This window comes from Myxocyprinus asiaticus, chromosome 26 (genome assembly GCF_019703515.2).
Source record: "Myxocyprinus asiaticus isolate MX2 ecotype Aquarium Trade chromosome 26, UBuf_Myxa_2, whole genome shotgun sequence".
In the NCBI taxonomy this organism is placed as follows: Eukaryota; Metazoa; Chordata; class Actinopteri; order Cypriniformes; family Catostomidae; genus Myxocyprinus; species Myxocyprinus asiaticus.
In genome coordinates this window covers 44,195,001-44,221,338 of record NC_059369.1, presented here as the reverse complement: position 1 = coordinate 44,221,338, position 26,338 = coordinate 44,195,001, and the positions used below count along the sequence as shown (strand labels likewise).

Sequence of the window (26,338 nt, the reverse complement as noted above, 5' to 3'; positions counted from 1 at the left end):
CTGAGTCGCCAATCAGTTTCATTGTATGTAAAAAAAGATGGATTATAAGTGAATCGCCTGGCCCTGCTGTCATGGTGTCAAATGAAGGTCTAATCAGAATACAGCATGAATAGTGGAGCTCTCTCACTGTGGATGAGAGAACATGCTATGATAATCCCACTAGGAGATGATTGGCTTTTCTCTTTCTCTCCTCTTCACTTTCTTCAACAACCACCCCTTCATTTAGTCATACACAGTGTGACCTACTGCTGTGCGACATTTGTTAGATGTGTCTTCCGATGATTTCCTTGAGACACACACACACACACAAACAAACAAACACTGACAATCAAAAGCAGCAGCTCTCTCTGCTGGAGTGCTCAGGGGACAATGAAATTTGTAGTTTGAAAGATTTCGAAATGTTGTCTGGAGACTTTTGACCCTCTGCTGGATATCTTTCCTAACAAGGGTGTGACCGTTTCCAGTTGCTAGGGACAACATGCAAATAGGCATATAGATGCATTTCACAGTCAGAAACAAACTCACACACAGTTCAAGAGGCACCAAACTGCAATTTTGTGATACAAACACAATTGAAAGCATTGTGCAATCACTTGTTTGTTTCCATTCATAAATTATTTGTCTGTAAAATATTATGTGTGTGTGTTCAGTGGAACATCAAAACAATACCTTCATGAGAGTTTGTGTTTTGTGTTCTTGACGAAGTAATGCATGAGTGCAAGTATGATGACATCTTGGGACCCATAAAACATGACATTTCATGACGTTATGAAGCACTAGGTATGAGATATTGTATGTTTTTGCAACATACTTCGGGTTGCTATTAGCGATGCTATCAGTCATTTCTCTGTGCTGTGTTACAGGAGTCATTTCAGCTGGTTGCAGCTGGATCGACGTGTTCTGGAACATGAATTTCCCAAGAAATCTGGACCCATTGTGCTGTACTTCTGCGTTAGGTGAGTACAGCTGCAGTAAGTGAAACAGTGGCTGTGTTTCAAAGCCTAGTGATCTGTGTATCTACACTGCATTTTGGGCATCATATTGGACATCCGAATATGCCTATGATTACCTTGTCTAGGGAAGGGTTTACCAACTAGGCGTTTGTGAAATTGTAATAGAAAGAAGATCCGTACAACGAGCCATGTGAAAATCATTTAGCAAAAATGTAGGTATAGTAAGGTGTTTCTATGGCTACGTTCGCACCGCAGCTGAATGTGGCCCAGATCGGATTTTTTTTGTTAGGTTGTTCACATGACATTTTTAATGTAGCCCGTATCAGACACTGGCCTGAACAGCGGACACTCCTAAACTGACCCGCATGCGTCTAGCACTCCTTGAGCGTGCGTATAACAAAGTCTGACATGTTCATCATTATAGTATGAATTATGAATTAAATGCATTCGCATTCGTATTTTGACACAGTTTGAGAAATATAGAAACTGTATTTTCTGAGCGAGTGACACAAGCAAAAAGCGCCGTTATATAAATCTACATCTGGTAGGGGTTTGAATCCAGGGAGTGCTGAGTGACTCCAGCCAGGTCTCCTAAGCAACCAAATTGGCCCGGTTGCTAGGGAGGATAGTGTCACATGGGGTAACCTCCTCGTGGTCGCTATAACGTGGTTCTCGCTTTCGGTGGGGCGCGTGGTGAGTTATGCGTGGATGCCGCGGAGAATAGCGTGAAGCCTCCACACGCGCTACGTCTACGTGGTAACGCGCTCAACAAGCCGCGTGATAAAATGCACGGATTGACGGTCTCAGACGCGGAGGCAATTGAGATTCGTCCTCCGCCACCCGGATTGAGGCGAGTCACTACGCCACCACGAGGACTTAGAGCGCATTGGGAATTGGGCGTTCCAAATTGGGGCGAAATCTACATCTGTATCTTTTCATATGCATATTTAACGTGCAATCCAAACGAATGGTTGAACCTTCGTTGAAAGTATATAATCTGGAAATCAAGCGTGTAAATGATGAGGTAGATTCATGTAAAAATCACATTAAATCTGACCTGGCTGTTCACACCGATGACACAACTGAAAAAATCAGATGCACATGTGATTTACTTCCTCATATGAAAGTGGCCCAGATCGGATTTGAAAAAGTCAGATTCAAAGCGCTTTTGACTGTTCACACGATCGTCCGATTAACAGATCTGTATCACGTGAGTGAAAAAATCAGATTTGGGCCACATTCAGCTGCGGTGTGAACGTAGCCTATGAGACGAGGTTGCATTACTTCATATCTCAGGGGGAACTTCAAGTAAATAATTTAGGTCGAAAAGGCCGTGAATCCCTTGGTTGAGGAAATCAGCTAACTAGGTTTTGAAACAGCCTTTCCAACAAACATTTTTGAAGACACTTCATATGAAAAATTTCAATTTAAACATCTGAATACGCCTATGATGCTGAAAGGTGCTCCTGAGTTAGGCAGCTCACTTGATTTTGAAACTCGAGCAGTTATAATAATCGACAGGGAGAAAGGGAAGAAGCACATTTGCATATTATTTCATTAGCAAAAAATGACAGCCATGGTTTACACTTTGAGAGTGAGTTGGCCCACTTAGGTTAAAATGTGTTTTCGTTTTGAGTGGTTTGTGTGTGTGTGTGTGTGTGTGTGTGTGTGTGTGTGTGTTTGTATATTGTTTCAAATTAGCGGGGTAAGTAAATGACAGCTCACTGGCAGCTAGCAAAGACGCAGCCAATCAGAATCTACCGTTTCCCTCATTAACATCCCCATCAATTTGAGAGCCACGGCAACAGCCGAGTGTTAATCAAGCTTGCAGAGCGTAAGCAAATATCTACTGGGACAGTTGATTCATTTAGATTTGTATTGCTGCTGCTTCAAAATATGACCAATATAAAGAGCAGGGCCCTGTATTTATTCCTTGTGTGTATTTCGTGTTTGTGTGCTTCCACGTGGTATGTCACAATCAGCACACAGTAATACATCACCACACTCACTGTGGGTGGATGCTATAAAATATTTAAAATAGTCCAGCATTTCACCCGTTTGTTGGGAAACATTTGGATTGCTTTTCTCTCTGTCTATTTAACTTGCATCACTTTGATTTCCCTTTTCTGGGTCACACGCACTCACTTACACAAATAAAGGCAAAGACACGCATGCATTTTGCTTTAATTGCTGCGTGCATCTCTATGTCTTCTGCATGAGCTATTGCACGTCACTGCTTTTTAAATTGGACTGGAGGACCTTTATAATGCAGGCATGTTGTTTTGTGTACATCGGTTTGTGGATGTGAGTGTGATGTTTTTCTCTTCCCATGATTGGGCTATTGATTGGAGAGAGCTGAAGTCTTTGATGCATTCAAGACATCTCAAATTAAACCAGCTGTCAATCCAGTTTAATCACTTTAATCTCTCTCGCTTTCACTCTCTCTGTCCTAATCTCTCTCTCTAAAACACTTGACTCACTGTCAGTTACTCCTGTAAATAACCAATCATGGACTCTCTTTATGTGTCATATGTCTTTCATTGAATGCCTTATTGTATATTCAAAGTCATATCATGGCTTGTATGTTTTGTAGGACTGCATGGGTATTAAATTGAAACCTGAACTGGGCCTTTAAAGGAGACCATTTGACGGGACCCGACCCGACTGGGTTTGTGTGGCTGTGTGAATGTCACAGCTTGAGACTTCCGCTAGAATGGATTCCGAAATATGTTACACCGAGAGCACACTTGTATATTTATTTAAATGAAGCTTGCACAATAGGTTTTGTTTTTATATTTGTAGGTTGTGAGCAGAATGGAGGATTTGAAAATGTATAAATGAGTCTTTATGATGCCCTCTAGTGGTTGGTCTTTGATTCTGCATGTCTATCAACTCCTCACTTGTGATGTCATGCTGGAACCAGCAAAAATGCAATATATGTGTCAGAATTGAACAGCTGTTTTTAAACTGTAGCCATATTTTGATGTGTGTGATATCTTGTTCTTCGGCAGGTTCTACATCGAAAGTATCTCTTATCTGAAGGACAATGCCACAATAGAGCTGTTCTTCCTCAATGCAAAGTCATGCATCTATAAGGTAAAGTCTTATCAAAGCATTACAGCATAAATGAGTTAGGGCAGAGGAGCTGTAACTTCTTCCCATGATGCTGCTCCCTGCAGACAGTGTTGTTCAGCTTAGAAAGCAGAATCCCTCATTGGAATCTCTGGAGGGCTCAAATGATCAGTAAGAACGTTATTGTTTAGGCTTCAATGAGGATTGTCCATTTAGTCTGTAAAATTAGTAAATGAATGACTTATCCTGCATCCACAAAAACAATTATGATTGGTCTATCATCTGCGCTTCTTGATCACACTGTTGAGACCGAGTCATTTTATTAGTTGATTGGACTGCCCTACAAAGGCAAAACACAGGAAGTACACATTTTGTCAAAATTGAGTTATGACTGGAACCGTCTTTACATGGCCGAGTTAAGCCTGCTCTGTGCTTGCTCAACATTCTGTGTAAAACGTAATGCTGCATAAAAGCCAAATTAAACTTTGCGTGCTCGGAGCCACCTCAGCCTCAAGTATCAAAGGCAATTCTGATGCTGCTTTGGTTCTGTGTAAATGAAATGCAGTATCAGAGCAGCTTTAAACTTTGTTGGTGTCTTTATAGAGCATACACCGATCAGCCACAACATTAAAACCACCTGCCTAATATCGTGTAGATCCCCCTCGTGCCGCCAAAACAGCTCTGACCCGTCGAGGCATGGACTTCACAAGACCTCTGAAGGTGTCCTGTGGTATCTAGCACCAAGACGTTAGCAGCAGATCCTTTAAGTCGTGTTGCGAGGTGGGGCCTCCATGGATTGGACTTGTTGGTCCAGCGCATCCCATAGATGTTCTGGGATGTGAGATTGAGATCTGGGGATTTTGGAGGCCAAGTCAACACATTGAACTCCTTGTCATGTTCCTCAAACCATTCCTGAACAGTTTTTGCAGTGTGGCAGGGTGCATTATCCTGCTGAAAGAGGCCACTGCCATCAAGGAATACCGTTGCCATGAAGGGGTGTACATGGTCTGCAACAATCATTTGGTAGGTGGTACGTGCCAAAGTAACATCCACATGAATGCCAGGACTCAAGGTTTCCCAGCAGAACATTGCCTAGAGCATCACACTGCCTCCGCCGGCATGCCTTCTTCCCATAGTGCATCCTGCTGCAATCTCTTCCCCCAGGTAAACGACGCACAAGCACCTGGCCATCCACGTCTGATACATCAGACCAGGCCGCCTTCTTCCATTGGTCCATGGTCCAGTTCTGATGCTCACGTGTCCATTGTAGGTGCTTTCGGCAGTGGACAGGGGTCAGCATGGGCACTCTGACCGGTCTGCGTCTACGCAGCCCCATAAGCAGCAAGCTGCGATGCACTGCATGTTCTGACACCTTTCTATCATGGCCAGCATTAAATGTTTCAGCCATTTGTGCTACAGTAGTTCCTCTGTGGGATCAGACCAGACGGGCTAGCCTTTGCTCCCCACACGCATCAATGAGCCTTGGGCGCCCATGACCCTGTCGCCGGTTCACCGGTTATCCTTCCTTGGACCACTTTTGGTAGGTACTAACCACTGCATACCGTGAACACCCAACAAGACCTGCCGTTTTGGAGATGCTCTGACCCAGTCTAGCCATCACAATTTGGCCTTTGTCAAAGTCGCTCAGATCCTTACGCTTGCCCATTTTTCCTGCTTCCAACACATGAAATTCAAGAACTGACTGTTCACTTGCTGCCTAATATATCCCACCCCTTGACAGGTGCCATTGTAACAAGATAATAAATGTTATTCACTTCACCTGTCAGTGGTTTTAATGTTGTGGCTGATCAGTGCATATTTTACAATGCATAGTTTCATTTTTAAAAGTATACTTCCATATTTTTGTTCATTTCTATATTCCTAATTTTATATTTAAAATATTAATCTCAACACATTATTTATGCAATAGTAATTTCTGTGTAAATGCATTTATGCAACTTCAGATGCAGCCTCTGTGCCACCTTTGCAGTGTAAAGATGACTTTAGAGTTTAGACTACGATCCGTCCTGTGACAGACTGTTTTGGCTCAACTGTGCTCAGTTTCAGAAAAAATTTCATAATCCACATTTGACCAGATGATTCAAATAGCTTTGAAGCGATTTCAGCTCCGTGTGGAGAAGCCTGCATTCGCTTAATTTTTCAAAATAAAGATAGGTTTCACATGATTTATAAAGCTCATAAAAATAATTATTCTTTATGGCTGTTTTAAGCTTTTCTCCCCAATTTGGAATGCTCAATTCCCAATGCGCTCTAAGTCCTCCGTGGCATCCATGCACAACTCACCACGCGCCCCACCGAAAGCGAGAACCACATTATAGCGACCACGAGGAGGTTACCCCACGTGACTCTACCCTCCTTAGCAACCAGGCTAATCTGGTTGCTTAGGAGACCTGGCTGGAGCCACTCAGCACGCCCTGGATTTGAACTCTCAACTCCAGGGGTGGTAGACGACGTCAATACTCGCTGAGCTACCCAGGACCCCTTAAGCTGATAATCTTAACAGAAATCCAAATATTTCTTGCAAAAATATTCTACCCATTTTATAAAACCACTACTGATGTGATACAAAATGTCAAAGGTCTAATGCTGCCTTCACGTGCTAACGTAAGTATCGTAAGTTGAGTTTTCTACTTGGAACTTGCACATGAACGCCCCATCAAATCATATGTATGACTGGGATAATTGTGATACCCGAGCTGGCAGGAGACATAAACTTACCTTTATCGATTGCTGTTTTAGTCATAAACATTTACATGTTGTATATCAGTAATGATTTAATGCATATTTTACATTTTTTTTACAGAGAGAAAATAGCATGTTTTGACCAAAATTCCTTTATTGTCAGCAAGTTTCCCAAGAAATCAACCTGGCGTCCTCCATGTTTCTTATTTTTCCGACAACAAAGCACTTGTAGGCGACGTACTTGTAATTATGACTTCTGAAGTGGGAAGTAGGACAATTCCAGTAGCATCTGAAGGCATCATAATCTTTGATTTTAAAAATAATATCAAAGGTGGGGGGCCTGGGTAGCTCAGCGAGTTACCACCCCTGGTGTCGTGAGTTCGAATCCAGGGCGTGCTGAGTGACTCCAGCCAGGTCTCCTAAGCAACCAAATAGGCCCGGTTGCTAGGGAGGGTAGAGTCACATGGGGTAACCTCCTCTTGGTCGCTATAATGTGGTTCTTGCTCTCGGTGGGGCGTGTGGTGAGTTGTGCGTGGATGCCGCGGAGAATAGCGTGAAGCCTCCACACGCGCTACGTCTCCATGGTAACGCGCTCAACAAGCCACGTGATAAGATGCATGGATTGATGGTCTCAGACGCGGAGGCAGCTGAGATTCGTCCTCCGCCACCCGGATTGAGGCGAGTCACTACACCACCACGAGGACTTAGAGCGCATTGGGAATTGGGCGTTCCAAATTGGGGAGAAAATAAATAATATCAAAGGATATGTTGTGCAAATTCTTTGCTCACTGATCACATGCCACTCATTCTCACTCTTGTTTATTGCTCACACTATACTGAAGAGTCAGATTTCCAATGTCATTCCAGTAATGTGTGTAATATTCATTAAATGTCATAAAGACCCTTTACACTTAAGTACCCCCTCTTAAAATCCCATGTGTGTGTATGGCTTTGTCCTGCAATTGACTGCTCAGGAAATAACTGAACTGTTTTAAATAGACTCTTTAGTGATAAGTAAACAGATCAGACCATTAAAGAAGAAAGAGATGAGATAAAACAGAGATTAGATGCTCTAGTGTCATGTCTGCTGTATTCTGTGATCCTGAATTTAACTGTCTTTCTGTCTTAATCTCTGTCTGTGTTCAGGAGCTCATAGAGGTGGACAGCGAGGTGGTGTTTGAACTGGCCTCCTACATCCTACAGGTGAGATCATCAGTAATATACTTTTGTGGGTGTAAATATAATAATTAATTAATGGGATTAGTACTGTGTGCTCATACATGGGGTTAAAGGTTTCTCAAAACTGAAACTTAATTTTAGAATATCACAGAGACTTGAGTTTGGGCTTGTAAGCAAACACCTAGCAACCACCCACAACACCCTAGCAACGCAGTGCCTTTTGCATGAGCTCAAAATTTCTTAAGAAAATGTACAAATCACATTTTGTGAGTGTGTTTTAAGATTATAGATTCATGTCCAGGTCGTGACAAAATAAAGGGTGCTTTATTTTAAATCTAAATCAGAATGTTTCCTTTGTACTGCAAGTTATCTATACACAAGAAATGCTTTTATAAAATATGTTTTTTTATGACTGTGTGATCCAGGTGGAGTAGTACCAGGTATGTTATGTGTGTTTGACTTTTTAGAGGATTTAGTACAGATGGCAGAGACTACATCTCCCACTGAGACACACACACACACACACACACACACAGTTCTGCATATAAGAGGATACAATCTTTGCAAGCACTCTTGTTTACCAGCAGAATTCATTATTGATATTAAAGTATGAAGTTTTTTGTGTCCCACAGGAAGCTAAAGGAGACTTCACAAGGTAAGAGATTGTTTGAATGAATGAAACAACTTCCAGTGACCTTTTTACACACACACACACACACACACAAACACAAAAATGTATGTCAGCTATCTAAATGGGGACATGCAATAGACTTCTGTTTTTTTTCATATAAAGCTGACTATAATTGCTTTGAACTAATCCTAACCCTATCCGAAACCTGTATGCATTATTAGAATACAACATAATCCTTATTTAATTTATGTATGCATAATTCTTTCCAAATGAGGACTACCTAAAATGTCCCCAAAGGGAGATTTTGTTCAATTTAGCAAATTTTTGGGTACAAATATGTCCCCAAACTGTAGCTAAGTAAGGACACACACACACACAATCAAAGTGGCTATCAGTGTGTCACTGCAGAGTGAAAGCAGATCCAATTTGTGGCATATATCAAACTCTCATTCCCACATGAGCACATGCACATGCTGCAAGAGATAAAGAGAGAGACGGGGGTGTGAAACTTGGGAACGGAGACAGAGGGGATGACATTGAATGCAGAGGATAAACAGTGTTAGATTACACACACTAACCCCGGGTTTTCTGTATCACAAACACACTTTCCACACACACAACATCTTCAGATCTGTCACATGTGCATCCTTCCAACTCTGTCACTCTGATACCTAAAACTCAGCTTTCCAGTCAACTTCTCAATGGCTGCACCCCAATTTGAATACTTCTACTAAGCAAAAGTATGTGCATTACTGGTGATGGGAAAGTGCATGATTTAGAGTATGTAGTAAGACAGTACGCCAGTATTGGGACATACTATAACATCATAACATTGCTCATCTTGATATCACAGACCACTCTGTGCGCTGTTTGTGCTTGAATGTTAGTGTTAGCATCCATCTATTCATTACCTTAAAGGGACAGTTCACCCAAAAATACTCACCCTCATGCCATCCCAGATGTGTATGACTTTCTTTATTCTGCAAAACACAAATGAAGGTTTCTAGAAGAATATCTCAGCTCTGTTGGTCCTCACAATGCAAGTGAATGGTGGCCAGAACTTTGAAGCTCCAAAAAGCACATAAAGGCAGCATAAAAGTAATCCATACGACTCCAGTGGTTTAATCCATGTCTTCAGAAGCAGTCTAATCAGTTTTGGGTGAGAACAGACCAACATGTGACTTGTTTTTCACTGTACATCTTGTTATTGCAATCTCTAGGCACGATCCTGATTTCAAGCTCGATTACACTTCCTAGTGCTTGATGCATGCTCAGAGAGCCAGATGGCGCTATAGGAAGTGTAGTCGAGCTTGAAAACACGATCGCCAAAGAGACTGCTGATGTCACAATTTATAATGAAAAGGGAGTTATATTTTGAAAACAATACCTATTGTATCACTTCAGAAGACATGGATTTAACCACTGCAGTCGTATGGATTACTTTTTTGCTGCCTCTTTGTGCTTTTTGGAGCTTCAGAGTTCTGCTCACCATTCACTTGCATTGAACAGAGCTGAGATATTCTTCTAAAAACCTTCATTTGAGTTCTGCAGGAGAAAAAAATGTCATGCACATCTGGGATGGCATGAGGGTGAGTAAATGAAGAGAGAATTTTCATTTGTGGGTGAACTTTCCCTTTCAAATGCATTATTACATCACAGAATAATGCATTAAAAATGCCAGCTTCAGACTTGCATTCCTCATTTTTTGTTTTCAAGAGATCATGACTAATTTTAGCCCAAAAAGCATGTTCACGCATGCAAACTGGAAATATTCTACCATCTTTGGCATATTATGTTTTGCATACTATGATTTGGGACACTCTAATCCTATCTTGCACACCATTTAAGAGGGATAGTATGCAAAGTAGATGCAGCTAATCTCTCCACCTTTCTATGCATCTCTCAGATATTTTGGGTCAGTGTTTTGTGTTGTTTTGTCTGCAGTAATGACACTACTAGGGCTGACCTGAAGAAACTACCAGCATTGCCTACACAAGCACTGAAGGAGCACCCTTCACTCGCATACTGGTGAGACACACATTCACAGCTGTCGGCTGATGATGGAGAGGTAATAAGGAGATGTTTGAACTTCTCCCTATAGTGTTGTTTTTTGTGTGTTTTTGCAGTGAGGATCGGGTCATTGAGCACTATAAGAAGCTAAGCGGACAGTCCAGAGGCCAGGCCATCGTCAAGTAAGACAGCAAAAAAGAAAACATGTTTGATTACTTGCTCGTTTTTGCACATTCGGTTCTGATAATCAACTTTATGCATTCTCAATGGCCCTCCCACATATTCACTGTTGTTGTAAATTGCATATGTAACATCTCTAACATGATACTGTCAATAAACAATCACTGCCTTCTCCTCTCTCACAGTTATATGAGTGTAGTGGAGTCATTGCCCACATATGGAGTGCATTATTACGCTGTTAAGGTGGGTCTTTGCGCTTAGAGAGGAAATGTATAAGCATAAACTTCAGTCCGTATGTGTTCTCACAACCTGCAATATTGGTGCTTGACTAAAGTGCTTAATACTCATAATAATCAACTACCGTAGACTGACACTTCTCACGTGATCGGTGTGCATGTGTTAATGTTTCTCTCTCTTTGCCATCTCTTTTTCTCTCTCTTTAGGATAAGCAGGGGATCCCGTGGTGGCTAGGTTTGAGTTATAAAGGCATTTTTCAATATGACTACCAGGACAAAGTCAAACCAAGGAAGGTAAGAACTCGCTGTCCCTAATAAACCATCTCTTCCCTCTGTGGACTCATTAGAGTTTGACATTCGTTTGTCCTCCCTTCCCATCTCTTCATCACTGTCATCCAAAAATGGTTTCGTCTCTCTGTTGGTTATTACTTCCTGAAATGTAGCTTATGAAAGTGCTTCTTAAGAAAAGGTAAGAAGCAGAAATCATTCACTTCTCCTTTGCTACTTTGTAGAAGAAAAAAAACTGTGAGCATGTCAGTTTCTTTGTCGCTGTGTTGTGAAAAGTAGTGCTTCCTCAAATGTGGGTCTAAGTAGTGAACTTGTGTGTGTCTGTTAAACTCACCTAGTCACCTTTGCTTAACCCCATGACGTCTGACCATCTGATGCTTTGACCTCGGGTGTGGTAACCTCAACTTTGACCTCAGAGGTCATGAACTCCCAAGCAGCGTTTTTTGTAACATTAGACAGAGACTCTCAAACTCCCAGACAGATGATCAGCATCACCCAATAACCGACACACTGAATGTTATAAATCTGTCGAAATGACTCCCTTTAGGTGTGTGTCCTGCTGGGTTTCCATCCTCACAGCACACACGCGTGTTTAAACTCTATCCGAAAGAGAGGCGAAACTTCAGGAACAGGAAAACCTTTTCCAAACCACAAGCTAAAAATAGCGTTCAAAGCAGAAAGTCGTCCAGCCAAGCAAAAAGCCAAACTCAGGCCTATTTACAGAGAGGATCTGTTACTGAAAACAAGAGTGAGGCGAAATGAAAAGACGTAGCAAAGGGCAGCTCAGAATGAAGGGGAAAGAAACCCGAAGTGTCTGCAAAAACACCACAGATGCAAACTGAACAGAATTTCAGTTCTGCTGACAATTTAAAGGAATAGATCAAATGAAATGAATATTCTGTCATTGTTTACTCACCTCCATGTCATTTCAAACCCGTATGACTATCTTGCTTCCATGGAACACAAAAGGAGAAGTGTTGAAGAATGTTCACGCTTTCTTTTCCATACAGCGAAAGCAGACAGAGACAGTGGGGCTGTCATGCTCCAAAAACGATAGTAAACATGCTCTTAGTGCATTTCGTGGTCTTCACGTGAACCATGCGATTAGTTTTGTGGGTGAAACAGACCATAATTAGCGCATTTGCATTTGCAAAAATGCTGCAGGAAGATTTTGCATTAGGGCTGACACAATTATGAAACTTACATTTATGCATTTGGCAGACGCTTTTATCCAAAGCGACTTACAGTGCCCTTATTACAGGGACAATCCCCCCGGAGCAACCTGGAGTTAAGTGCCTTGCTCAAGGACACAATGGTGGTGGCTGTGGGGATCAAACCAGCAACCTTCTGATTACCAGTTATGTTCTTTAGCCCACTACGCCATCACAACTTGGCTGGTGATTCATTTTCAAAAAATAATTGCAATTATGACGATTAATTGCCTGTTTTAGGTATTTCACGATTAATTGTCATAAAAATGTTTACTATTTTAACTTCAAATATATCGATTAATTTGACATGAAGAATAATGTTTAAATATCAGAACATTTCTAAATACTTAAAATATGTCTCTTGCTTTGGGCAACTTTAGTTTTGGTCAATTTAAAATTTTTAGTTGTTTATGGAGCTCATATTTTATATATATATATATTAATCCCCTTTTCTCCCCAATTTGGAATGCCCAATTCCCACTACTTAGTAGGTCCTCGTGGTAGCGCGGTTACTCACCTCAGTCTAGGTGGTGGAGAACGAGTCTCAGTTGCCTCCGCTTCTGAGACCATCAATCCGTGCATCTTATCACGTGACTCGCTGTGCATGACACCGCGGAGACTCACAGCATGTGGAGGCTCATGCTACTCTCCACGATCCACGCACAACTTACCACACGCCCCATTGAGAGCGAGAACCACTAATCATGACCACAAGGAGGTTACCCCATGTGACTCTACCCTCCCTAGCAACCAGGTCAATTTGGTTGCTTAGGAGACCTGGCTGGAGTCACTCAGCACGTCCTGGATCCAAACTCGCGACTCCAGGGGTGATAGTCGGCGTCAATACTCGCTGAGCTAACCCAGGCCCCCATTTTATATATTTTTTTAAATAAAAAATACAATATTAATTTTGAAATATTTTTATATTATATTATATTATGTAATAGTAAAATATTTCTGTCCTAATTTCGTCCCTTTCACACATTATTTTAATGCTCTAAGATTAAACCCACACGCTCTTATTTCTCATGAAGCAAATCCTTTGAGATTTTGTTTCTCCATTTTGTCACTCCACAGAATTAGAGTAGGGGTGCGTCTCCTTTTCTGTGTCACTGGGAGCACTTTGCGTTCACTATCAAAGTTTATTTTTTTTTTCGTTTGTATATTCACGGGAGTTTGCCGTGAGCCTCTGCTGAATCAACCAGGAGCTGATCTGGTTGATGTCTATTTGACATCAATGATGGCAAACACCAATGTTTCTCGATTGTCTCGTGACTGAACGTGGCATTGTAATGTTTTGAACTGAGGGTAGTGGAGCGACATGAGGGTGAGTAAATGATGACAGAATTTTCATTTTTGGGGTAACTAATCCTCAACTATTACTAGAGTAATCAAGCACCCAGTTTTGTATACTAATGTAACTCATTAGCAGATACTAGACTAAATGGCACACTTTCACGTCTTTTCTCCTTGTGATCTGCATATCTGATGGAACATTACCGTTAACGTGTCTCATTACACAGCTTGTCTCAATTTCATGTTTTAATGCTAAGCTCACATGCCCTAATGGTTAGTGGCTGTTCTCCATCTGTGGGCAGTGTGTGTGTGTGTGTGTGTGTGTGTGTGACGGCGAGATATACAGTTAAATATGCCACACTGTAAAAGTTGCAGACTTGGTGAGTTCATGGTTGGGTTTATTTAATGAGTTTCAAACTAATTCAAACCCTCTCCTAATGAGAGACCGCAGAGCATCTGTGCCAAAGTGTGTAAAGGTGTTTGTGTTAAGTTTTACTGTGTGTGTGGTTTCTTCACGAGCTGTGTTGTGTGATTCTCATGGGTTATTCCCCTCCACCTAAACCCCCCTCCATCATCCTTGCTGACTCCAAAACCCTGCAACAGGAAACCCAGCAGCAGACACCCGCAGGATTACCGTAGCCCTGACAACACACAACATGCTGGAAACATTAGAGTGTCTGACGAATCTGGGACCACTCCTCAAAAACTGGGATGTGTGTGGCTGCCCGTGTGCGTAAATGTCTCTGATTGGTTGGGTTTAGCTTATTAGGAAAGAACAGCTACATACAAGCACTAATTCTAAAGAAGTCTTGCCTTTATAGAGTAGTATATTAATGAGCAGTTATTAAAAAACTAAACTCAGACATGCTGTTGTGATGTGATGTTTCAGTTGTGAATCATACGATTGCTAGCCATGAGTCACCGGTGAGTGTTTGTGTCCTGTCTGCTGCTGGCGACCTTTGACCTCTCTGATGCCCTGTCTTTTTTCATCAGCCCACATTATAGCTCTTGCTAAGAAAATACCGTTCCACACACACAGCCTTCCTGTACTTCGTGTGTGAGAGAGAGAACTTGGGGAGTTTATTGTATTATTGTTTAAATGGAGACTACAGGGTGGGAGTCCTGCGTTATATTAAGAGAAAGGGCAGGGAACGTGAGTCACAATGACGACACCCCCATGATATTTAAAGAAAGACTCTAAATCTCCCTCATATCACTGCATTTGAACACTTTAAAAAAAGCTCATATTGGTCTATGTTTAGCTGTGCCGGAAGAGTTATACAGTATGTTTGTGTAAGGAAGTGTTACGTTATCAAAATTCATTGGCTTTGTCTCAAAACCTAGTGAGCTGCCTACATTCTTAGGCATCATAGACTCAGTCCTGACACAAATGCGGTTACAACCCTAGAGCGTAATAGTAAAAATCGCTTTCATTTTCTCTATAAGCGAATTTATTTTTATAAACCTTTAAAGACAGACCTAACGTAAGCTCCGATATTGTTAATCGATGCTTTATACTTCTGTTGAAGCCATCAGTCCATGTTCATTTTTAAAAAACTCGAGTTTGTTAGCAGAATTTCTGTTTCAGAACTACACTACCCAAGATCCAGCAGAGAAAGATCCACCAATCAGAGAATCGCGGCCAACAAAGTGCACCAAAAGAGCTCTGCAGCAACCGCCGACTCCCATGACACACTGTGAATGACGCAATCGAGTCGATCTCTCTACACTCTCAAACTACTTGTATATTTGTGTATCTCTGAATATTTTGAAATAAAATGTAAACGTATTGTTTCTGTACGTTTATTACACGGCTCTCTGGAATACTCGATTCTGATTGGTCAATGGCGCCATCTAGTGGTCTGATATTGACCAGTAACAACCGTACATCCACGGATCAGACCGCTCATCCGGGCACTAGGAGCCGTCTCTCCTGCTACTCGGATCACTGAGTGGTCTCTTCAAGCAAGCTGATAAAATTATTTAAACTCAAATCAATGTTTCATGTCCATTTATTTGGCAAGTAGTCTTGTAATAAGCTGGATAATGTAAAGTCAGCTGGTTGTTATCACAAAATAAACCCCTTAATACAACTTAATAGTTTTATATTTTTCATTTGATTACGTCATTCGCAATGCTTTATGAGATTGTAGTTCATTCCCTCATAAAAGAAGCTAAGTACACAGTCTTGTACGAAAAAAGTGGGCCGGCACGGTCGCATTATAACATACTTTGCTTTTGCCTAAATCTAAGGCAAAATGCATTGTGTCGAGCTCAGTGAAAAAAGTATTTAGGGGCATGACTACTATACAGTATGTTTTATTCACTACTAAAAAGTAGTTCAGTCGAATTTAAAATTGACTTTATGTATTTTGGTGCATATTAAAGTATCAAGCCGTTAGCTTAGCAACATGCTAACATCAATGTAGGCAACAAATCTCTTTGTGCTTCATGTGATCAGCATTATTTTTGGGATGCAGAAGAATGACCATTGAAGTTCTGCACGTAAAGAGAGCTTTAAGTCTCACAAGTCACGTTATGAGCTTCCATTTCAGTTAGGATGCTGCCTTAAAAGGTAGCTGCCTATTTAGACAGCAAGGTAGCTCACTAAGTTTTGAGACCCAGCCATTGTGTGTCAGCTGTCATTACTGAAAACTCAGAACAAGATAGGTTGTTCAGACACGGGCATGGCCAGTCACTGGACCACATCATCATGGCTGTGATTCTTTGAAAACCCTTTGAAGTCCAGGACCAGGTTTAAACTTTTTTCCAGAGATCAAGACCATGATGTAGGCTATATCTGACAGAGAGCAAGCACAAACATGAGGCCTAGAACACGGTTCAGCTGTCAGAGAGAAATGTGCTGGAACTAACCAGGAATCGGCACATATGCACATCGCTGGGCACCCTTTGAAATCCTTTTTTTACTACGACTAAAAAGACTCTCGTGACTGCACGCCCCAAAATCACACACACTTTGAGTTAGTGATGCGAGCAGATTGTCTCAATCCACAACAATAGCTGAAGCCCACTTCCATCTCACTGTGCCAAAAATACTCTGGTGTGGTTAATGCTCCATGCCTCGTTAGCTCTTATATCTACAGAGTGTAAAGTATTTAGATGTCATGGAATTTTCCTCTCCTTTTTCCTTTAAGGAAAAGCGCAGAGAAAGAGAGAGAGAGAGAGAGAGAGAGAGAGAGATCAGTATCTCCATAATAAAAGTTGTTTTGAAAGTGTTGAGGTCATGTGTGAGGTCGTGTTTGTTCTTTGTCCCATGAGACCTTCAAAGAGTCTCGTAAACACCAAGAAATGTTAACATGAACACCGACAACATCTCTTTGCTCTTTGGTGGCACTGTCTTCGTGATAGGGAAAGGAACTGGAAGGAATTGAATGGTTTCCACTTGGGACGCACTGATACAAAATTGTGTGCCAATATCGAAATTCGATTATTTAGAACAGCATCTGGCTATACCAATAGTTTGGTGGTTCACTGTCACAATCACTGATAATTAGTTACTCAACTATTTGTCTATGTCTCTACATGTTCTGCATTTTTTGAGTCTTTTAGCACACTGTTCCACTGTTCTGCATTGGCTAAGGAATACAGACCCTCAAGAACAGTTAACGGAACAGAACATCATCATTTTTATTAAATGGAATTTCCGAATAAGAACCAGCTCTTGATTCCCAACCGTAGTGGTATATGTGGAAATAGTTCTGTGTGTGTGTAACTGTGTTCCTTCCCTCCCTTCTTCCTTCATCTGTCCATTGTTTTCCCAGGCTCCTAAAATTCTTGGGCTTTTCAAGCTAACCTCTCCTCCCTTTCTCTCTCCACTCTCATCCTTTCTCCATTTTTCCTTGTCCTTTATTTTCCTCCTTTTTCATATATCAAGGTGTTTGCCAAAGAACTCTTGTACAAAGTCCTGTTAATGACTATTAACAGAATAATTATGGACTTTATTGATAGTTTAGATCTTGGAGCGAGTGTATAGTGTTTATACTCTCTCTCTCAGTTTCTCTATAGTTTCAGAGACCGCAGATCTGTACACTTTCCATTTTCTCTCCTTTGCATTTTCTTTGTGTCTGTTCAGCTGATGGCTCCAGGAGTCCAGTGTGTTTACCATAGACAACCATGTGTGTGTTTGCTGGTGTGTAATGAGAACCAGAACCTGGTTTCTTGACTGAATGAGGGGGAAGGAGGTGGAGGGGTTACTACGCCACACGCACACACAAACACACGGTCATCACTATGAACTCTCCATTACCCCGCCCACACAGGAAGTGTGTGTCCCAAAGGAAAGGAGAGGCTGGGGAGGGGGGATGACTCCTCCCTACCCCTCTCTCTCCATCTCTCTCTCTCTCTCTCTGTGAGTCTTGATTCAAACACTCTCACTCTTTCTACACACACAGAGGAGGACTCATTGTTCCCCTGTGCTTAAGGAGGATTTTACACACAGAGTCAACAGGACTGGAGTGTAGCTGAGATTCTCAAAAGTGCACAGAGAAGTCAAACACAACCTGACATGGACTTGCGCTCTGGATTAAGGATTCTCTTCTTCTGTGGCTGCTCCAGTAGTTTTATGTCCTGGATGGAGTTTGCAGTCTGAAGACTTTGCAGAACCATCCCTGGAATGTTTGATTGAGGTTTTGGGAATGTTGTAAAAGCGTTCTCTCATCTCCGCAGGTGTTCCAATGGAGACAGTTGGAGAATCTGTACTTCAGGGAGAAGAAGTTCTCAGTGGAAGTCCATGACCCGAGAAGGTAAATCTATATTACAGATTTCTCATGCTCGCTCGCACACACGGGTTCTGGCTAGCACACTTGTGGGCACCACTTTCTCTTAAACTGAGCACGAGTTTGAAAGACAGGTGTGTTTGTATGTCATGGAACGTTGCAAGAGGTTGAAAGATCTTAGCTATTGGTGTTGGTTGGTTGTCTTTGTGATAACTTTGCATTGGGAACTTTTGAAGTAAAAGTTCAAAGGAGTTTGTCAGCGTTAACGAAGACAAGGCGAGAAATGTGCTTAATGACAATAATGAAACGATTTTAATTAAAAGGTATGTTGAGGATATCCCCGCTTGAGCTGTGTGAGTTAAGACAGCTGAACAGCGGTAAACTCAAATGCATCCTAGATACTTGAGATCCGCTATATTTACAACATAGATTAAACGTAATATTAAAACGTGCATCTGCACAGGCAATGAAGCGAATACACAGGTGAGTTTGAATTAAGTTACGTGTTACTATTAGTCAGAATGCGTAACTTGCGTTGTGAATATGTTGTTTCCGTCTGTTACAGTTTTACCTTTTTTTTTTTTTTTTTTTCATTCTGCATATTATCTTTAACTAAAATGTTATTTTCATTGACTAAAATTATATGTCATATCAGTCAAAGTGACTTAATTTTATGAACAAGACATGATTAAATATTGACTGAATTTAAAGGACATTTTGGTCAAAAAGACGAAAATTGTGACTAAAAAGTTTACACTAGCCCCTTTCACACATGCAACCAGGTAAAATCTTTGGGTTGCCTTTACTGGTAAATGTACCACGTATGCTATTCGACCTGCAACGACTTTCCGTCTTTTTTCCGTTTTGCTAGTACCATTCACACATCAGCCATAAATGCCGTTAAACTCCGTGATGGCGTTTTCCGGAAATGACGTCTACAAGGCTGTGCCGGAAATTGTTTGAAAATATGGCGGGGTGTTGTTTTGTATCTGAACGTATGCAGTCAGTAATGTTGGTGATGTGTTAAATTTTCTGGCAAATGTTTACATCAACGACAGCGTATGCGATGACTTCAAATAAGACTGATGAACTACATAGCAAATGCTGTTGCTAGCATTCGAAGGCGGAGATGCTATCTGTGGCTGAAAAGCACAGTTTTCAACGTATATTGCTACAAAGAGGTCTGCGCGTTCCCAAAGGAGGCAGGTGGCTTTATCGTACGTAACTGAATCACTCACTGTTCCTTTAAGCTTTTGGCAAATTTCTTCATGCGGATGACCATCAATATGAACATTTATAGGTAATGATACAACTTCTCATAAAGGGAAATTGCCAGAGCAAAATTTACCAGTATTTTCAAAAGGGTCGTGTTCACGCATGACCTCTAACCTGAAAATTGCGGTAAATTTTCTGGAAAAGGCTGAATGTGTTGAAGGGGGCTACTGATTATGCAAGAGTGAGAACAGGTGGACACACATGCATCATGTGAGAATCAATTATAAAGCTGTTTTTTGTTCTTCTTTGTAGGAGCAAACACATTTCTATAGCAATGGCACAACAATTACATGAGTTTTGGTTTTGGTTTGACCTTGGAAATATATCAAACTTTGACGAAAAGTTCCAGTAGAGAAACACTTTGAGGTAAATGTTACTAGTTGCCTCTGGATTGTCAAGAGTTGGCTTGTGTCCACAAGCGCTAACTGAGCAAAGCTATTTGTTATTGGATAGAAATCTCTTACTTCCTGAAGTCCAACATACAGAGCTCTCCTCCACCCTCCTCTTTCTGACTCTTCAGCTGTCTCTCTCTCTCTCTCTCTCTCTCTCTCTGTCATGATTGGGATGTGTTTTGGGTTTAATCAGGCCCTCATGACATCATCAGTGCGTGCCGAGGGCTGGTTTGTCTCTTTAGAAGAGCAGACACTGCCAAAAGCAGCAGCACACGCTGCCTCAGATGCTGACAGATAAACCGCCTCATTCACACTGTTCAAACAACCACCACGACAGCCCAGAAACGACGTTCAAACAATGTAGGAGACCAGGGGAATAAAAGACATGAAAGAGAGCAAAACAGTTTAGGAAGATGAAACAATCTGTTTATTTTGCAGCGTGTGGGAATCTGATGTATTTTTGTTCTTGTTACTTTCACTGTCATTCAATTAGAGTCATGGCGGATGCTTACACACACTCACTCAGAGTAATGGGGTTTTGATAAGAGTCAGAACACGAGGGTCTGCTGTTTATCTTTGTTCCAGTGGAGAGAGAGGAGTGGATGGAGGGTATTTACAGAGGCCTGGAGGTTTTATAAAGCCCATCACAGGACAGATGGGAGGACACACACGTGTGCAGGCTCTGACCACAGTGTAAATGGTGTGTGTTTACGTATGTGGGCTACGCTGTGTGTGGTATGTTAACCAGATACTTTGCAGAACTGTCTGGATTGTTACGTATCTGCTAACACCAGTTGTGCGCATGTGCGCGGTCTGTCAATCAAACATGCTCGCTCACTATCTAATTTGAGAGTAACTCATCACAGCGTGAATGTGTCTGACTTGTTTGAATAGCTCACCAGAGTTATATGCTCATCACGACAGAAATGACTGTTGAGATGCTTTCACGGAAATGCTCTTAAGTTATTTCACTGCAAAACACTTAAGAAGGCAAACAAATCTTTTTGACTTCTTACTGTTTTGGAGTTAATATTGGATGTATCCAGAGACTATTTAGCAGAGATGGGCCACTTCTGTTCAAATGAATTGGAGCGCACAATGGTCAACATATGTAGAACGGAAGTCCCGCCTAGCAGGTAAAAGAGCCAATCAGCTTTTAGATACAGACATTGCCTGTCAATCAACTTGTACAATGACTGTACACGCCAGAAAAAGTGCATTTTTAACTGCTGATTTGAAAATCGTGGCAGCGTTACCACCTCGGGGTGTGCATTATTTTTCAGCAATTCAACGGTCCGTCGTCAATTATTCCTTACATAACAAATAATAATAATACTAAATAATAATAACCTATTTCACCTAGTCTCCTTGTTCACTAGCCTAACTGTAGGCTGTTTACGGTTGCTAGGAAATGTAGCAACTTGCCACAATTATAATGAATTTAACAGATTTTTGGTCACCGGAGTGTGTATCAGTGTTTCCTGCACTGCCTTCCAGAATCCATCATAAAATAAATGATTTTGTGAAGAAATTTTATCTGAAATAGGATCTTTCCGTCTAAATTGAATGCAATAAAATAAAATACTGTATCGCAAAGTAATGGCAAAATCTATTGAGTTGTCTTAAAGAGCACCTATTATGGTTTTTAAACATGCCTAATTTTGCTTTAAAGGTCTCATACAATAGATTTACATGCATCCAAGGTCAAAAAACACTTTAATTTGCTCATAATTTAAATTTCAGTATTACCTTTTTTTTTCCCAGTGTCAAAAACGACTCGTTCAATGATCCGTTCTAAAGGATTCATTCTAAACTCCTCCTTTCAGAGAGCCTACTCTGCTCTGATTGGTCAGATGTCCCAGTCTGTTGTGATTGGTCTACCGCTTAGTGTAGTATTTGAGGGTGGATCAAAGCTGTTTGCGAGCAGCCAATGAAGACCAGAGGTGGGTTTATTGTTACCAAATTACGTAGGTCAGTACAGGAAGTAAGTCTGGAATTACTAACGACTCGTTTCAGGTGTTCAGAATCGGTTCTGTCTTTTGGGAGTCAATAACTCCATTTGTCGTGCACTTTGTAGACTTTTTTACAATCACAAACAGCTATATAAGACACTATATGAAAGGTAATATTTGAAAAACCATAATAGGTGCTCTTTAAAATTCATAAAACTTAAATCAGTATCATGAGTGAACAACAGGTTATTCATATAACAATGTTTAGTTTAAAAAACATTTGCAACAAGTATCGAAGTTTTTTGTAATAAATTATATTTCAATTAAAATATGTCATTATATTGTTTTTTTTACTAAAAATATAATGTATTTGTTTGTTTTTAACTAATTAGTGCTGCAGCGAACGATTATTTTGATAATCGATTAATCGGCAATTATTTCTTCGATTAATCGGCGATTATTTCTTCGATTAATCGGCGATTATTTCTTCGATTAATCGGGTTAAAAAAGAAATTGTATTTCCTGTATTTGATTAAAATATGGGGAAAAAACAGAAATAATAACGGGCGTAAGGATTTGGTTTGATTTGCAATACTGAATTCATGATTCTATACTCTAACAAAACCTGAAAACTGAACAAAGCCTGAATCATGAAATGTTAAGTTTGAATTTATTACTATTATTATTATTATTATTATTATTATTACTTTCAGTGCATATGCAAAACAGTTCTATTCATTACTTTTACAATTTTGTAGAACAAAAAGTACTGTTCATTAAAGAGTAAAATGATCCATTGGGGATGGAGTGGGACAAAACATCAGCCCATATAATTATACTATCGATTAGTTGTTGCAGCCCTAAAACTAATGTATATGTACAAATGGCTCAACCGGGGTTCCCCCTGTTACAAAAACAGAGTTCTATTGACCCGTTTCATGTGACGTCACTATATGTCCGCTGTGACCAATATTCCATATACCTTCATTGTGCTGCGCTGAGATGCGACAAAAACCTTCTTCAGGAGTTAAAAGAAGCTCTAACATTCATACAGGCAGGATCATCAAAGACGGCTTTTTAATACTGTGACTAAATCAGACCAGAAAACAACACAAAAACATTTGTAACTTCTAAATGAGAGATGTTTACGGTGATGTACTGGTGGGCGTGTGCACTCGCGGTCACACATCAGACTCGCCTGCGTCCGCGGATGTATCGTGTTTTTCTTCATATCGTTTTTCGGCTGTTTTTCACCGTCATTGTTTCCTGCCGCTGTTGGTCACAAATATGGCGGCTGCGGGGAAAAGTGACGTCACTGAAACAGGTCAATTGGAAACACTGGTGTGTGTGTGTGTGTGTGTGTGTGTGTATCTGCTATTTTACAAAGGCTTTAGAATTGATGTTGACATTTGTTTCTGCTCTGACACTGTTATATAATTCAGTGCATATAAAGTCGATTTGTGTTCGGTCCAACTGCAGGGCGTCGGTAACGCGGAGGACGTTTGGCCACAGTGGCATCGCCGTGCACACCTGGTACGCCTGTCCCACCCTCATCAAGTCCATCTGGGCCATGGCCATCAGCCAGCACCAGTTCTACCTGGACCGCAAGCAGAGCAAGGTGTGTGTTTGTGTGTGTTTGTTTTTCCAGGGTTCCCACGGATCCTTAAAAAGTCTTAAATATCATAAATGATACAACAAAAGTCTTCATTTTTTAAATAAATGTGTGAGTGTAATAAATTAAATAAATGCATGTGCTGCGTCCTTCAGAGTGAAAATGTGGCACTGTTGTATTTTCTCCAAGCACGCGGGGTCTTGTGAGTGTTTTCAGCTGTTGTAGAGCAGTTCACAATCGTTAATCCATATCGGAAATTTATGAAAAGCTATCACTAAAGATCAAGTGTTGTTGTTGATGATGATGATGATATAGTGTTGATAAAATATGACTATGTTTACCTTTAATTGTTTATATTGTAATATGTTGTAGATTATTGTAGGAGTGCACATTTTATATACTTTATTTGTTTAAAGAAGCAGCTGGAAGCAGTGAAGTGTAAACATTTCAAAATAAGAGTCCTCGGTGTATTTCAACGTTAAAGTGCCTTTGAAGTTAAAAGTCCCTCCCCCATAAAGTGCATCTGGAATTTAATTAAATTTGGACTCTTGTAGCCTCTGTCTGGCCCTCCCCATCACAGGAAGGAAAGACTAAGAACATTTAATATAGGCTACCAATTTAAATTAAAACTAATAACTATTGGCAGACTAACTGGCTTTCTTTCAGCACAGTCAGCGCAATCCAGTATCGGTCGACCTCTAATTTGTATTTGTTTATATAATGGTACATAAACCAATTTTGATGTGATATATACAGTTGTGCTCAAAAGTTTGCATACCCTTGGAGAATTGGTAATATATGTAGCATTTTTAAAGAAAACATGAGTGAGCAGGCAAAACACTTTTCTTTTATTTCTTATGGGATTCATATTCAACTGTAGGTTATAACAGAGTGGCACAATCATAAAACAAAACATGGAAACAAAGAAAAAAATGAAATGACCCCTGTTCAAAAGTCTTCATACCCTTAGTTCTTAATACTGTGTATTGCCCCCTTTAGCATCAATGACAGCGTGCAGTCTTTTGTAATAGTTGTGTATGAGGCCCTGAATTCTTGCAGGTGGTATAGCTGCCCATTCGTCTTGGCAAAATGCCTCCAGGTCATGCAGTCTTTAGTCGTCTTGCATGAACCGCACATTTGAGATCTCCCCAGAGTGGCTCGATGATATTAAGGTCAGGAGACTGTGATGGCCACTCCAGAACCTTCACCTTTTTCTGCTGTAACCACTGGAGGGTCAACTTGGCCTTGTGCTTAGGGTCATTGTCGTGCTGGAAAGTCCAAGAGCGTCCCATGCGCAGCTTTCGTGCAGAAGAATGCAAATTGTCTGCCAGTATTTTCTGATAACATGCTGCATTCATCTTGCCATCAATTTTCACAAGACTCCCCGTGTCTTTAGAGCTCACACACCCCCAAAACATCAGTGAGCCACCACCATGCTTCACAGTGGGGATGGTATTCATTTCACTATAGGCCTTGTTGACCCCTCTCCAAACATAGCGCTTATGGTTGTGAACATAAAGCTCTATTTTGGTCTCGTCACTCCAAATTACAGTGTGCCAGAAGCTGTGAGGCGTGTCAAGGTGTTGTCGGGCATATTGTAACCGGGCTTTTTTGTGACATTGGCGCAGTAAAGGCTTCTTTCTGGCAACTCGACCATGCAGCTCATTTTTGTTCAAGTATCGTCGTATTGTGCTCCTTGAAACAACCACACCGTCTTTTTCCAGAGCAGCCTGTATTTCTCCTGAGGTTACCTGTGGGTTTTTCTTTGTATCCCGAACAATTTTTCTGGCAGTTGTGGCTGAAATCTTTCTTGGTCTACCTGACCTTGGCTTGGTATCAAGAGATCCCCAAATTTTCCACTTCTTAATAAGTGATTGAAAAGTACTGACTGGCATTTTCAAGGCTTTGGATATCTTTTTATATCCTTTTCCATCTTTATAAAGTTCCATTACCTTGTTACGCAGGTCTTTTGACAGTTCTTTTCTGCTCCCCATGGCTCAGTATCTAGCCTGCTCAGTGCATCCACGTGAGAGCTAACAAACTCATTGACTATTTATACACAGACACTAATTGCAATTTTAAAAGCCACAGGTGTGGGAAATTAACCTTTAATTGCCATTTAAACCTGTGTGTGTCACCTTGTGTGTCTGTAACAAGGCCAAACATCCAAGGGTATGTAAACTTTTGATCAGGGCCATTTGGATGATTTCTGTTATCATTATGATTTAAAAAGGAGCCAAACATCTATGTGATAATAAATGGCTTCATATGATCACTATCCTTAAATAAAAGACAGTTTTTGCATGATGAGTCATATTTTCAAAATCAATGCCAATATTTCACAATTTCTGCCAGGGTATGCAAACTTTTGAGCCTGTTTAAGTAAGAGTCTGTGATACATGATTTATTTTGAGATTGTGTGGGTTTGTTTTGGCATGGGGATATGGTATTAATTTGATATGTTCAGGTCTTAAAAAGTCTTAAGTTTGATTTTAAAATCTCTGCAGCAACCCTGTTTTCTCTGAGGTTGTTACAGACACTGTAGATCAGCCTCCAGACTCTGAAATGTGTCTCATATCAGATTGTGGGTTCTTGTATTTGCTTGTTAACCT

The 26,338-nt window shown here is 40.8% G+C and overlaps 1 protein-coding gene across 9 annotated transcripts in view; it reads left to right on the top strand.

Moving 5' to 3' along the window:
• LOC127416677 (FERM domain-containing protein 4A-like) overlaps window positions 1-26,338 on the top strand; it is a 232,445-nt gene that overhangs the window by 172,891 nt on the left and 33,216 nt on the right. For 7 of the 9 annotated variants that reach the window (XM_051656166.1, XM_051656167.1, XM_051656163.1 and 4 more), the window contains exons 4-13: window positions 864-956; window positions 3,965-4,049; window positions 7,875-7,931; window positions 8,540-8,562; window positions 10,483-10,566; window positions 10,665-10,730; window positions 10,914-10,971; window positions 11,172-11,258; window positions 18,446-18,522; window positions 23,591-23,732. In XM_051656166.1, coding sequence (XP_051512126.1) covers window positions 864-956; window positions 3,965-4,049; window positions 7,875-7,931; window positions 8,540-8,562; window positions 10,483-10,566; window positions 10,665-10,730; window positions 10,914-10,971; window positions 11,172-11,258; window positions 18,446-18,522; window positions 23,591-23,732 — 772 coding nt within the window. The remainder of the gene's footprint in view (window positions 1-863; window positions 957-3,964; window positions 4,050-7,874; window positions 7,932-8,539; window positions 8,563-10,482; window positions 10,567-10,664; window positions 10,731-10,913; window positions 10,972-11,171; window positions 11,259-18,445; window positions 18,523-23,590; window positions 23,733-26,338) is intronic. The other 2 variants (XM_051656165.1, XM_051656162.1) reach the window with 1 other exon arrangement.